General features: G+C 50.7%; 1 protein-coding gene across 1 annotated transcript in view; it reads left to right on the top strand.

Moving 5' to 3' along the window:
- The window catches only part of UNC13A (unc-13 homolog A (C. elegans)), a 91,637-nt gene that overhangs the window by 47,413 nt on the left and 31,060 nt on the right, over positions 1–13,164 (top strand). Inside the window, exons 19-28 of the mRNA XM_011925908.1 lie at positions 298–525; positions 1,668–1,809; positions 1,936–2,105; positions 5,083–5,198; positions 6,441–6,604; positions 7,325–7,475; positions 8,083–8,151; positions 8,466–8,555; positions 8,770–8,904; positions 11,563–11,696. Of these exons, the coding sequence (XP_011781298.1) occupies positions 298–525; positions 1,668–1,809; positions 1,936–2,105; positions 5,083–5,198; positions 6,441–6,604; positions 7,325–7,475; positions 8,083–8,151; positions 8,466–8,555; positions 8,770–8,904; positions 11,563–11,696 (1,399 nt within the window). The remainder of the gene's footprint in view (positions 1–297; positions 526–1,667; positions 1,810–1,935; positions 2,106–5,082; positions 5,199–6,440; positions 6,605–7,324; positions 7,476–8,082; positions 8,152–8,465; positions 8,556–8,769; positions 8,905–11,562; positions 11,697–13,164) is intronic.

Raw genomic sequence — 13,164 nt, 5'->3', positions numbered from 1 at the left:
GACTCAGAGGGGTGGGGCTTAGGGAAGAGGCCTTAGAGGGGTGGGGCTCCAAAAACCCGTGGGGACTGCAAGGGGTGGGGGGCAGAGAAGGGACATGGGGACTCAGAGGAGCATGGCTCCGAGAGGAGGTGAAAGGGTGAAGGGTCTGGGTGGGGGGTACAGAGAGTAGGTAGTAAACCAGCTTCAGGGGGTGACACCTGAGTCCCCGCAGTTGATGAGTGGGGGCGGGGCTCTCACCTTGGTAAGGAGCCACTAGGCAGGGGCGCTGGGGTCAGCGCCGGCCTCGGGCGTCCTCAGGGGCTGCCGAGAAGAGCTCCAAGCACGGGGCGGAGGACCGGACGCAGAACATCATCATGGTGCTCAAGGACCGCATGAAGATCCGGGAGCGCAACAAGCCCGAGATCTTCGAGCTCATCCAGGAGATCTTCGCGGTGACCAAGACCGCGCACACGCAGCAGATGAAGGCGGTCAAGCAGAGCGTGCTGGACGGCACGTCCAAGTGGTCCGCCAAGATCAGCATCACCGGTGAGGAGACGTGGGCCGCCACAGGGCCCCTCCTTCTCCACCCTCTGAGACCTGTCTCATGCCCTGTCCCATGGCCGGGGCCCTCTCCTTTGCAGCGTGCACTCAGTCTCATGCATTCCATCCCATCTCCGCGTGTGCACGCATGTGGGGGGACATGCGTGCCTCCAAACGCCTGTTCATGGCGCTGTATCTGGGTGCGTCTTGGATGGTGCCCTGCAGAGTGAGACCCCAAGAAGAGGAATTGAGGGTGCATAGTTTATCTGGAAAGTGACCCCAGAAAGTCCTGGTGAGGGGCAAGGACTTGAGACAGGGATGGAAGGAGTCCTGAAGGCGATGCCTTGACAATGCTATGGGCAGACAATGCTATGGGCAACGGGCTCAGCCCATCCTGGGGCCATTGGGGACAACGTTGAGCATGCAGCTCAGTGTGACCCCACTCAGGGGCGAGGATACTGGCATTTCTCCACACCCAGCCTCATGTGGGTTTCCCCATAAACAGACCCCAGGATGAGGATTTCAGGGTATGTGGGTTATCCAGTGGGTGACCCCAGGATGGAGCTGGGGTGGTGAGTCAGGAAGGGAAGGCACCCTGCAGGGGGCGCTAACGAGCAGGCGCTATCAGGGACAATGGGTTCTTGTGAGTGTCTGACCTCAGAGAGTTCACACCTGAGAGAGGTCCTACCCATGCGGAAGGCAGCTGGGGCACCTTCTCATCCTTCATGGGTTGGGAGCTCCCTCCCAGCACTTTGGGAGGCTGAGGCTGAGGCAGGTGGATCACCTGAGGTCCGGAGTTTGAGACTGCCCTGGCCAACATGGTGAAACCTCATCTCTACTAAAAACACAAAAAAATTAGCTGGACGCAGTGGCACGTGCCTGTAATCCCAGCTACTTGGGAGACTGAGGCAGGAGAATTGCTTGAACCTGGGAGGCAGAGGTTGCATTCCAGCCTGGGCGACAAGCAAAACTCAGTCTCAGAAACAAACAAACAAAAAACCTCTCTAGCAAGCCCAGCGTGCCCTGCCATTGCTCTCTAGCCATGCTGCAGGCGTCCCAATTATCAGCCTGCAGTGTGTGGCAGTGATTGTTCCCAGCATGCCTGGCTCCTAGAATGCACACCTGTGTATGCCCTCTGTGTCTTCCAGTGGTCTGTGCGCAGGGCTTGCAGGCAAAGGACAAGACGGGATCCAGTGACCCCTACGTCACTGTCCAGGTCGGGAAGACCAAGAAACGGACAAAAACCATCTATGGGAACCTCAACCCGGTGTGGGAGGAGAATTTCCACTTGTAAGTGCCTGGCTAGGTCCCTGGCCCCGTGTGTGGCACCCTGCTGGGGCAGCCAAAAGAGGGCTGCAAGCACAGGACTCACACTGGCCACCTGACCCCTGCCTCTGCCTCCTCCTCCTGCCACAGTGAATGTCACAATTCCTCCGACCGCATCAAGGTGCGCGTCTGGGACGAGGATGATGACATCAAATCCCGCGTGAAACAGAGGTTCAAGAGGGAATCTGACGATTTCCTGGGGCAGACGATCATTGAGGTGCGGACGCTCAGCGGCGAGATGGACGTGTGGTACAACCTGGGTGAGAGAAGCTGGGTTCTGAAGGGGGTGGGGACGGGTCCCAGGGATCCAGCCAGAACTGGAGCCCATGAAGAGCGGAGAGATGCGTTCTCAGGAGGAGTTTGGTTGAGGACCATAATCTGATGGGGGAGCCAGGGTCTAGGAGCCCAATATGATGGGAGCAGGAAGCACCCATGCCAGGAGGGTGAGCAGAGCCCAGAAACCTCTTAGTTCAGCTTAGAAGGGAGGGTGGGGGCAGAATCTCCATGTCCTAGTCTAATGGGGGAGGCAAGAAGCGAGAACTGGGAATCCTAGTCTGAGGGGAGAGACAGAGACCTAGGAACCAAATCTAAGAAAGAAGATTGAGCTAAATTTAAGAATCCTGGCTGGGGCCAGGCACAGTGGCTCACACCTGTAATCCCAGCACTTTGGGAGGCTGAGGCAGGCGGATCACATGAGGTCAGCGGTTCGAGACCAGCCTGGCTAACATAGTGAAACCCCGTCTTCACTAAAAATACAAAAATTAGTCTGGCGTGGTGTTGGGTGCCTGTAGTCCCAGCTACTCAGGAGGCTGAGGCAGGAGAATTGTTTGAACCCAAGAAGAGGAGGTTGCAGTGAGCTGAGATCATGCCACTGCACTCCAGCCTAGGCAACAAGAGCAAAACTCGCTCTCAAAGAAAAATAAAAAAGAGAATCCAGGCTGGGGACGCCAGGCAGTGGCTCACATCTGCAATCCTATCACTTTGGGAGGGTGAGGGAGGCCAGTCACTTGAGTCCAGGAGTTCGAGACCAGCCTGGGCAACATAGTGAAACCCTATCTCTATAAAAGATACAAAAATTAGCTAGGTGGGGTGATACTCACCTGTGTTCCCAGCTACTCTGGAGGCTAAGGTGGGAGGATCACCTGAGCCTGAGAGGTAAAGACTGCAGCGAGCTGTGATCGTACTGCTGCACTCCAGCCCAGGGAACAGAGACCCTTTCTCAAAAAACGAATATGGCCGAGTGCAGTGTCTCATGCCTATAATTCCAATAGTTTGGGAGGCTGAGGCAGGCAGATCACTTGAGGTCAGGAGTTTGAGACCAGATTGTCCAACATGGCGAAACCCTGTCCTACTAAAAATAACAAAAATTAGCCGGGCATGGTGGCACATGCCTGTAATCCTGGCTACTGGGGAGGCTGAGGCAGGAGAATCGCTTGAACCCAGGAGGCAGAAGTTGCAGTAAGCCGAGATCAAGCCATGCACTCCAGCCTGGGCAACAAAGGGAGACTCTGTCTCAAAAAAAAAGAAAAAAAATGGAATCCAGGCTGGGCATGGTGGCTCCCACCTGTAATCCCAACACATTGGTTGGGTGGCTGAGCTGGGAGGATCACTTGAACCCAGGAATTCGAGACCAGCCTGGGCAACACAGCAAGGTCTTTGTCTCCATAAAAAAAAAAAAAAAAATAGCTGGGTGTGGTGATGCGCGCCTGTAGTCCCAGCCACTTGGGAGGCTGAGGTGGAAGCATCATTTGTGCCTGGGAGGTTGAAGCTACAGTGAGCTATGATCATGCCACTGCACTCCAGTCTGGGTGACAGAGCGAGACTCTGTGTGCCCCCGACCCCCCACCACGAGAAAATAATCCAGTCTAAAGAGGGAGGTATTGTTTGGGAATCCTAATCTGAGATGGCTGCTACAGATCCAAGAACCCCGTGTAAAGAAGTTGAGGCCAGACGCGGTGGCTCACGCCTGTAATCCCAGCACTTTGGGAGGCTGAGGCAGGCGGATCACGAGGTCAGGAGATCGAGACCATCCTGGCTAACACGGTGAAACCCCGTCTTACAAAAAAATTAGCTGGGTGTGGTGATGGGCGCCTGTAGTCCCAGCTTCTCAGGAGGCTGAGGCAGGAGAATGGCGTGAACCCGGGAGGCCGAGCTTGCAGTGAACCCTGATTGCACCACTGCACTCCAGCCTGGGTGACAGAGCGAGACTCTGTCTCAAAAAGAAGTTGAGTAGAATCTGGGGAGTCCAATCTAATGGAAGAGGCAGGGTGTGTGAGCCTAATCTGAGGGGGTAGAAAGGACCCAGCCTGAGAGAGGTGAGCAGAGCCCAGAAACCTCTTAGGTTGGAGGACATCTAGCTATCCCATTCTGATGGGGGAGGCGGGAGAAACGACCAGGGGTCCTAGTCTGAGGAGAGAGGGACAGACCCAGGAACCGTGTCTAAGATGTGTAGTCTCTGGGGAGCATGATTTGATGGGAGAGGCAGGGCCTGGGAGCTCAGACTGGGAAAGAAGCAGGGCCTAGGGCTGCTAGTTTAAGGAGGGAGGCACCTACCCAGGAACTTGATCTGAGTGAGGAAGCAACGTCTGGGATCCTTGTTTGAAGGGAGAGACAGGGCTTAAGGAATTCTAGCCTAAGCGGGGAGGCTTAAGCCTAGGGAGCCAATCAGAAGAGAGACACCAAGCCCTTTGTTTCCGGAAGTCTGGGAGGACTACAGAATTGTGCATCTATTAAAAATTGCCTTGGGAGGCTGAGGCGAGCGGATCACCCGAGGTCAGGAGTTCAAGACCAGCCTGGCAAACATGGTGAAACCCCATCTCTACTAAAAATAAAAAATTAACTGGACGACGGATCTCAAAAAAAAAAAAAAAAAAAATTGCCCACGGCTGGCCGGGCGCGGTGACTCATGCCTGTAATCCAGTACTATGGGAGGCTGAGGCAGGTGGATCAGCTGAGGTCAGGAGTTTGAGACCAGCCTGGCAAACATGGTGAAACCCCGTCTCTACCAAAAGCACAAAAATTAGCCAAGCATGGTGGCAGGCACCTGTAATTCCAGCTACTCGGGAGGCTGAGACAGGAGAATCGCTTGAACCCAGGAGGTGGAGGTTGCAGTGAGCCGAGATCACCCCACTGCACTCTAACCTGGGCGACAAGAGCAAGACTCTGTCTCAAAAAAAAAAAAATTGCCCATGGCTATAGTGGGAAGTTCTGACGCTGTCATCCTTTTCTGCCCTGCAGACAAGCGAACCGACAAATCTGCTGTGTCAGGTGCCATCCGGCTCCACATCAGTGTGGAGATCAAAGGCGAGGAGAAGGTGGCCCCATACCATGTCCAGTACACCTGTCTGCATGAGGTGAGGTTCATTGCTTGGCCCCTCCCATACCATCTCCACTCACCATTCCTGCCTGCCTGGCTCTTCCTCTTTCTGGCCACACTATCCAAACTCTCCTGACCTTCTGAGACTGCCCGCCATGCCATTCCCTTTACCTGGAAAACTCCTCACTATCCATCGCGGTCCAGATTCAGCGTCACCTCCTCTGGGAAGCCCTCCTTGGCCTCCAGGTTGACTCTCACTACTCACCATCAGGTTCTTCTTTCTATTCCAGCCCTAACCACTGAGGATTGGGCTGTTTGTGTCTGGGTATGTCTCCTCCAGCTGCCTGGGGTTCCTGGAAAGAACTGTATCCCCAGGAACTAGTTTGTTGAATGAATGCTGGTGAATTAATCAATGATTGAATAGATGAATGAGTGATGGGTAGATAAAAGGATGGATGGAGAGATGGGTAAGGACATGGATGGATAGATGGATGAGTGGGTAGATTCATGGCTAGATGGATGATGGATCAATTATCAGATGGATGGATATGTGATTGAACTATTGAAAGTATAGATGTGTGGAAGGGTGAATTTGGGGGTAATTGTTAGATGATGGATGGGGATAGATGAATGATGGATGGATAACTTGATGAGTGGATAGATAGATTGCTGTACAGATGGTTGAATGGGTGGATAGATGAGATGTTGGATGAGCAGAGTAAGATGTATTGGATGGGATGGATGGAAGTGTGGTTGAGTTATTAGAAGGAAGATTGAGTAGACAGGTGAACTTGTTGATAGTCAGATGGGTAGATAGGTGGATGGATGGATGGATGTACAGGCAGATGGACAAATGGATGAATGGGTGGGTGGGTGGATGAATGGAAGGATGTGTGGTTAAACTATTGCAAGTATTGATAAGTGGGTTCATAATTTCTGAGTATTTAGCTGGATGGTTGTAAGTAGTTGGTGGACAGATGATGAATAGATGGATGGATGGATAAATTGATGGGTGGATGGGTGGTTGGTTGTTGGAAGAATGCATGATTGGACAGGTGGATTAAGTTGTGGATCAATGTATGAGATGGATGGATGGATGTGTGGTTGAACTGCTGAAAGGTTGGAAGAGTGGATGGGTAAAATTTGGGGTAGTTAGATGGATGGGTGTGCGGATGGATGAAACAGTAGATGAATGACGTAAGCTGCCCCAGACCCTGGGATCTCTGACCCCTGGCGACTGCTTGCACTCTCCATGACACTTTCTCTCCCATGGTGGCAGAACCTGTTCCACTTTGTGACCGACGTGCAGAACAATGGGGTTGTGAAGATCCCGGATGCCAAGGGCGACGATGCCTGGAAGGTTTACTATGATGAGACAGCCCAGGAGATTGTGGACGAGTTTGCCATGCGCTACGGCGTTGAGTCCATCTACCAAGCCATGACGTGAGGCTGCAGGCTGGGGTGCAGGAAACAAGAGGGAGGTCACCAAGTGGGCACTGGCAGGTCTGGGTTGGGAGGGATTCTCAGGGGGAGGATCCAGAGAGGCAGTGGGCATGGTGGGCGGGGGGTTCGTAATTTCTCTGGAGATCAGGGCGGCATTGTGGTTCACACCTGGAGTGACATGGAAGAGAAGGAGGAGTTAGAAGCAGAGACAGAGGCTGGGGACGGTGGCTTAAGCCTGTAATCCCAGCACTTTGGGAGGCCGAGGTGGGCAGATCACTCCAGGTCCAGAAGTTCAAGACCAACCTGGCCAATATGGTGAAACCTCATCTACTAAAAATACAAAAGTTATCCAGGTGTGGTGGCGTGCACCTATAATCCCAGCTACTCGGGAGGTTAGGGTGGAAGAATCGCTTTAACCCGGGTGGCAGAGGTTGCGGTGAGCCGAGATTGCGCCACTAAACTGCAGCCTGGGTGACAGAGACTCCATCTCAAAATAAATAAATGAATAAATAAATATGAAGCAGAGTTAGAGCAACTCAAATGGATGTAAAGATGGAGGGGAGAGGAGATGCAGAGACCCAAAGGACAGAATCAGGCAGGGGATGGTTTGGGAGGTGATGGAGACCCACTCACAGATGCTGTCTTAGAGGCAAACTAGAGGGGAACTTGGTCCATCCCAGCTGGACCCCTGGCCCAGTGCCTCCTGCTTCCTCTCTCCAGCCACTTTGCCTGCCTCTCCTCCAAGTATATGTGCCCGGGGGTGCCTGCCGTCATGAGCACCCTACTCGCCAACATCAATGCCTACTACGCGCACACCACCGCCTCCACCAACGTGTCTGCCTCTGACCGCTTCGCCGCCTCCAACTTTGGGGTCAGTCCTGGGGACTGGGACTGGAGAATGAGGGAGACCCCAACTTTATGCCGGTCAGATCTGATGTGACTCCTGGGTCCCCAGTCTAGACCAGACTACTGTGTGACTTTCCACCAATCCCTTCCCATCTCTGAGCCTCCATTTACTCCTCCGTAGATTGCTATAGAATGGAGGCTGGGCACGGTGGCTCATGTCTGTAATCCCAGAGCTTTGGGAGGCTGAGGCGGGTGGATCACCTGAGGCTAGGAGTTCGAGACCAGCCTGGCCAACATGGTGAAAACCCGTCTCTACTAAAAATACAAAAGAAAATTAGCCGGGGGTGGTGGCCTGTGCCTGTAGTCCCAGCTACTTGGGAAGCTGAGGCAGAAGAATTGCTTGAGCCTGGGAGTCAGAGGTTGCAGTGAGCCAAGATTGCGCCACTACACTCCAGCCTGGGCAACAGAGCAAGACTCTGTCTCAAAAAAAAAAAAAAAAAAAGAATACTATAGAATGGAAATGGACATTACAAGGGTGGTGGATGAGGTATACTTAGTGTACAGTAGGAGCTCAGCCAGTATGGCGGCCATGTCCTGCTCCATCCATCCTCCCTCCTCCCCTTCCTCCTCAGAAAGAACGCTTCGTGAAACTCCTGGACCAGCTGCATAACTCCCTGCGGATTGACCTCTCCATGTACCGGGTAGGAAGTGTGTGCAGGAGGATTTGCTCACCCTATGCACGTGTGTGTGCCTGGAGGGGAAAGCTACCAGCAGGTGTGTGCATGGGAGGACCCATCTTCACGTGTACGGTGTGTTCCTCTAGCGTGTGTGCACCTGCATGGGCACTACCTGCCCTAATGTGCTTGGTGAGTCCAAGCAGATCCCCAGTTGCTTCGAGGTGCTCTAATCAACCCCCAGCCTGAAACCGGGAAGCCTTTGTATCCCCCTGAAAAGCAGTCTCCCATCCTCCCCCAACCTTCTTCCCTAACCCCACCTCTCTTCCTGCTTCCAACAGAATAACTTCCCAGCCAGCAGCCTGGAGAGACTCCAGGACCTCAAATCCACTGTGGACCTTCTCACCAGCATCACCTTCTTTCGGATGAAGGTAGGAAAGGATCCAGTTGCATTTGCCCTTCAAGGAGGGTTCTCTAGGATTCCCAGTTCCAGGACAAGTGACATTCCTCCTGGAGAGTGGTAGCCTTTCTCAGTAACCTTCCTTCATACTACTTCATTTCCTTAAACCCAAAATGACTCACAGTCACTTCCTGGGGACCTCCTGTCGCAGCTGTGGCCGCCTGTGCCTCTCTCCCTCCCTTCAGGTACAAGAACTCCAGAGCCCGCCCCGAGCCAGCCAGGTGGTAAAGGATTGTGTGAAAGCCTGCCTTAATTCTACCTACGAGTACATCTTCAACAACTGCCATGAACTCTACAGCCGGGAGTACCAGACAGACCCGGTGAGACTCCAGATGGGTCGAGGGAACAGTGACGCTAACTAGACACAGGCTTAAGTCCCAGCACTGCCCCTTCCCAAGGGATTTAACTCTTCTGAACCTCAGCATCTTATTCTGCAAAATGGGGTCATTAACCCACATCTCAGGATTAGGGAGAAGAGTTCATGAGCTATAAGGTTTTTTTTTTTTGAGACGGAGTCTCGCTCTGTCACCCAGGCTGGAGTGCAGTGGCGTGATCTCGGCTCACTGCAAGCTCCGCCTCCCGGGTTCACGCCATTCTCCTGCCTCAGCCTCCCAAGTAGCTGGGACTACAGGCACCCGCCACCACGCCCGGCTAATTTTTTGTAGTTTTTGGTAGAGACGGGGTTTCACCATGTTAGCCAGGATGGTCTCAATCTCCTGACCTTGTGATCCGCCCGTCTCAGCCTCCTAAAGTGTTGGGATTACAGGCGTGAGCCACCGCGCCCGGCCGTGAGCTATAAGTTTAGTTAAAATATAGTAGGCAGTCAGTACTCTTGGCTGCATAGTTGAGTTTGGCATTAAAAAAATGCTTTTTTTGAGATGAAGCTTCACTCTTGCTGCCCAGGCTGGAGTGCAGTGGTATGATCTCAGTTCACTGCAACCTCCGCCTCCCAGGTTTAAATGATTCTCCTGCCTCAGCCTCTCGAGTAGCTGGGATTATAGGTGCCCACCACCACGCCTAGCTAATTTTTTGTATTTTTAATAAAAACGGGGTTTCACCATGTTGGCCAGGCTGGTCTCGAACTCCTGACCTCAGATGATCCACCTGCCTTGGCCTCCCAAAGTACTGAGATTATGGGCATGAGCTACCACGCCCAGCGTGGCATAAAAATTTATGTCTGGCATACAGTCACTGTTCAGTAAATGTTGAGTTAAATTGAATTTATTTATTTATTTATATTGAGATGGGGTCTCATTCTGTTGCCCAGGCTGGAGTGCAGTGATGCAATCATAGCTCACTGCAGCCTTGACCTTCCAGGCTCAAGTGGATCCTCCCACCTCAGCCTCCCAAGTGGCTGGGACTATAGGCATGCACCATCATGGCAGGCTAATTTTTGTATTTTTGTAGAGATGGCATCTCACTATGTTGCCCAGGCTGGTCTCCTGGGCTCAAGTGATCCTCCTGCCTCAGCCTCCCAAAGTACTGAGATTACAGGCATGAGCCACCACTTGTAAGGAGCTTATAGCCTATCATGAGGGAAACATGTACAGACTGGAAATTTACAAACAGGGATGGTTAGTATTGAGATAGTGGGATCTCAGGAGGCTGTGGGAGCTGGAGGCAGCCCCTACCTAGGTTCTGATAGGATATAACACATAAGCTATGTTCAGTTCAATTTGATTTCATTCTGTTCCTTTACATTCAGTTGACTACAGTTGGAATCAGTCTTGCTATCATTTGAACTGAGTTGAGGTGAACTGGATTAAATTAGATTGTTTACTTCAACCATAATCAGTTTAGTTCTATTTATTTCTATTTGGTTGACTTAAGTTAAAATTGTTCTTGACAAATTAGTGAGCCAGGCTGGGCTCAGTGGCTCACACCTGTAATGTCAGCACTTTGGGAGGCTGAGGCAGGAGGATCCCTTGAGGCCAGGAGCTCGAGATCAGTTTGGGCAACATAACAAGACCCTATCTTTGCAAAATATACAAAAATTAGCCAGGTATGGTGGCACACGTGTAGTCCTGGCTACTTCGGAGGCTGAGGTGGGAGGATCACTTGAGCCCAGGAGTTTGAGTCTATGTTGAGCCATGATTGCACCACTGCACTCCAGCCTGGGTGACAGAATGAGACCCTGTCTCTTGAAAGAAAAAAAAAAAATAGTGAGCAGCACTAAGCTGGTTGATTGCACTGAGTTTTATTGAGTACAAATTCATTCATTTCCATTTAGTTCATTTACAGTCAAGTCAGGTTGTTCTCAACTGGGTTAAATTGTCTTGAGTTAGGATGAACTGGGTTGTTGGATTAGATGCAATTGATTTCAGTTGAATTGAGTTGAATTGGGCTAATTTCAGCTGATTGCACTCATTTCCATTGATTAACAAAAGTTGGGTTGAATTGCCCTGCGTATGTGAGGTTGGATTTAGGTAGGTAGAATCGGATTGGGTTGACTTGGGTAGAGTTCAGTTCAAGTTGATTTATTTCCGTTATTTTGATTTGAGTTGATGTTGATCTTAGACAAGTTGATTAGGTTCAATCCAATGGAGTTCATTTGAGTTTAATTCAATCCAGTTAGGTTGAATTGCACTCCATTCAGCGTTAATTGGCCCCAGTTCAATTCCATTGAGTTAACTCTGAGAAAGAACTTACTTCCGTTAAGCTAAGTGGGCTTGATTTGCATTCATTTCATTTCCATTTGGTTTAGTGGAGCTGGGTTGTTCAACTAAATTTGATTTCATTTATTTCCATTCAGTTTTAGAGTGGAGTCTAAAAATCTTAAGCTTTATCAAGCTGCATCGACATGAGCTCTGTTTGGGCCAGTTTATGAGTTCAGTTCCTCTCTATATAGACTTCTTACCTGAACCGTATACATGTTAATAGGATGCATTCCTCAACAACCTCATGTTCTTCAGTAATAAACTGACCGAGACACCAACCTCTGGACCCTCTATAACCGAGATCTCCACTGCCCATTTCAGGCCAAGAAGGGGGAAGTTCCCCCAGAGGAACAGGGGCCCAGCATCAAGAACCTCGACTTCTGGTCCAAGCTGATTACCCTCATAGTGTCCATCATTGAGGAAGACAAGAATTCCTACACTCCCTGCCTCAACCAGTGAGTTGCGTATCTGCGTAGTTGAATTATCTGGGTGTCATCGTGTGTTTGTATACAACTTTGTGTCTTGCGTGTCAAGGTGATTTTCTCTAATTACACAAATGTGCACCTGGGGGTAATTATGGGTCTGATTGTGCCTGTGCAAAATTCAAATATGGGTACAATTTGCAAACAGAAACATAAAATTGTGTGTATGTTCACAATCACTGGTATAATCAGACATGTATTTTGTGTGTATTCATTTGCATGAATAACAGTGTGTACATGTGTAATTTTGTGTGTGTGTGTAGGTTAATTAATAATAATGTTGCTCGGCCAGGCGCGGTGACTCACGCCTGTAATCCCAGCACTTTGGGAGGCCGAGGCGGGCGGATCACGAGGTCAGGAGATCGAGACTGTCCTGGCTAACAAGGTGAAACCCCGTCTCTACTAAAAATACAAAAAAATAGCCGGGCATGGTGGTGGGCACCTGTAGTCCCAGCTACTCGGGAGGCTGAGGCAGGAGAATGGCGGGAATTCAGGAGGCGGAGCTTGCAGTGAGCCAAGATCGCACCACCGCACTCCAGCCTGGGCGACAGAGCGAGACACTGTCTCAGAAAAAAAGAATAATAATAATAATAATAATAATGTTGCTCGGCCAGGCGCGGTGACTCACGCCTGTAATCCCAGCACTTTGGGAGGCCGAGGCAGGAGCATCACCTGAGGTCAGGAGTTCGAGACCAGCCTGGCCAACGTGGTGAAACCCCGTCTCTACTAAAAATACAAAAAAATAGCCGGGCATGGTGGTGAGGCGGGCGGATCACGAGGTCAGGAGATCGAGACTGTCCTGGCTAACAAGGTGAAACCCCGTCTCTACTAAAAATACAAAAAAATAGCCGGGCATGGTGGTGGGCACCTGTAGTCCCAGCTACTCGGGAGGCTGAGGCAGGAGAATGGTTTGAACTCAGGAGGTGGAGGTTGCAGTGAGCTGAGATCGCACCACCGCACTCCAGCCTGGGCGACAGAGCGAGACACTGTCTCAGAAAAAAAGAATAATAATAATAATAATAATAATGTTGCTCAAGTATTACTATGTGCTACCCTAACACATATCGTACATTTAAATTGCATTATATCTTACACATGTGGATGTAAGCAATTTTGTATATTGTTGTGGTCAATGGGTTTTGGGTTTAATTTGTATATGTGTAAAATTGTTGAATGCACTTCAACATACAATATTGTACAATATACAATACTGTGTATTGTGTATGAATATGTGCACCATTTTCGTTTGTGGATTTATATGTCTGTAGCATTTTCATCTGTGTTAGCTGAATGGGCTCCTGTGTTCTATTTCTCCACCAGATGAGTGCTAGAGAGGACGCTAGCTTTGGGGTGTTAACATATCCTGATTAGGGAATTAAGATCAGGGATTTGGATGGACTGAAGTGTGGGTGGATGAATGGATGGATTAATAAACAGATGG

This window comes from Colobus angolensis, unplaced genomic scaffold (assembly GCF_000951035.1).
Source record: "Colobus angolensis palliatus isolate OR3802 unplaced genomic scaffold, Cang.pa_1.0 Scaffold66, whole genome shotgun sequence".
Lineage (NCBI taxonomy): Eukaryota > Metazoa > Chordata > Mammalia > Primates > Cercopithecidae > Colobus > Colobus angolensis.
This window is presented reverse-complemented; position numbering and strand designations above follow the sequence as displayed.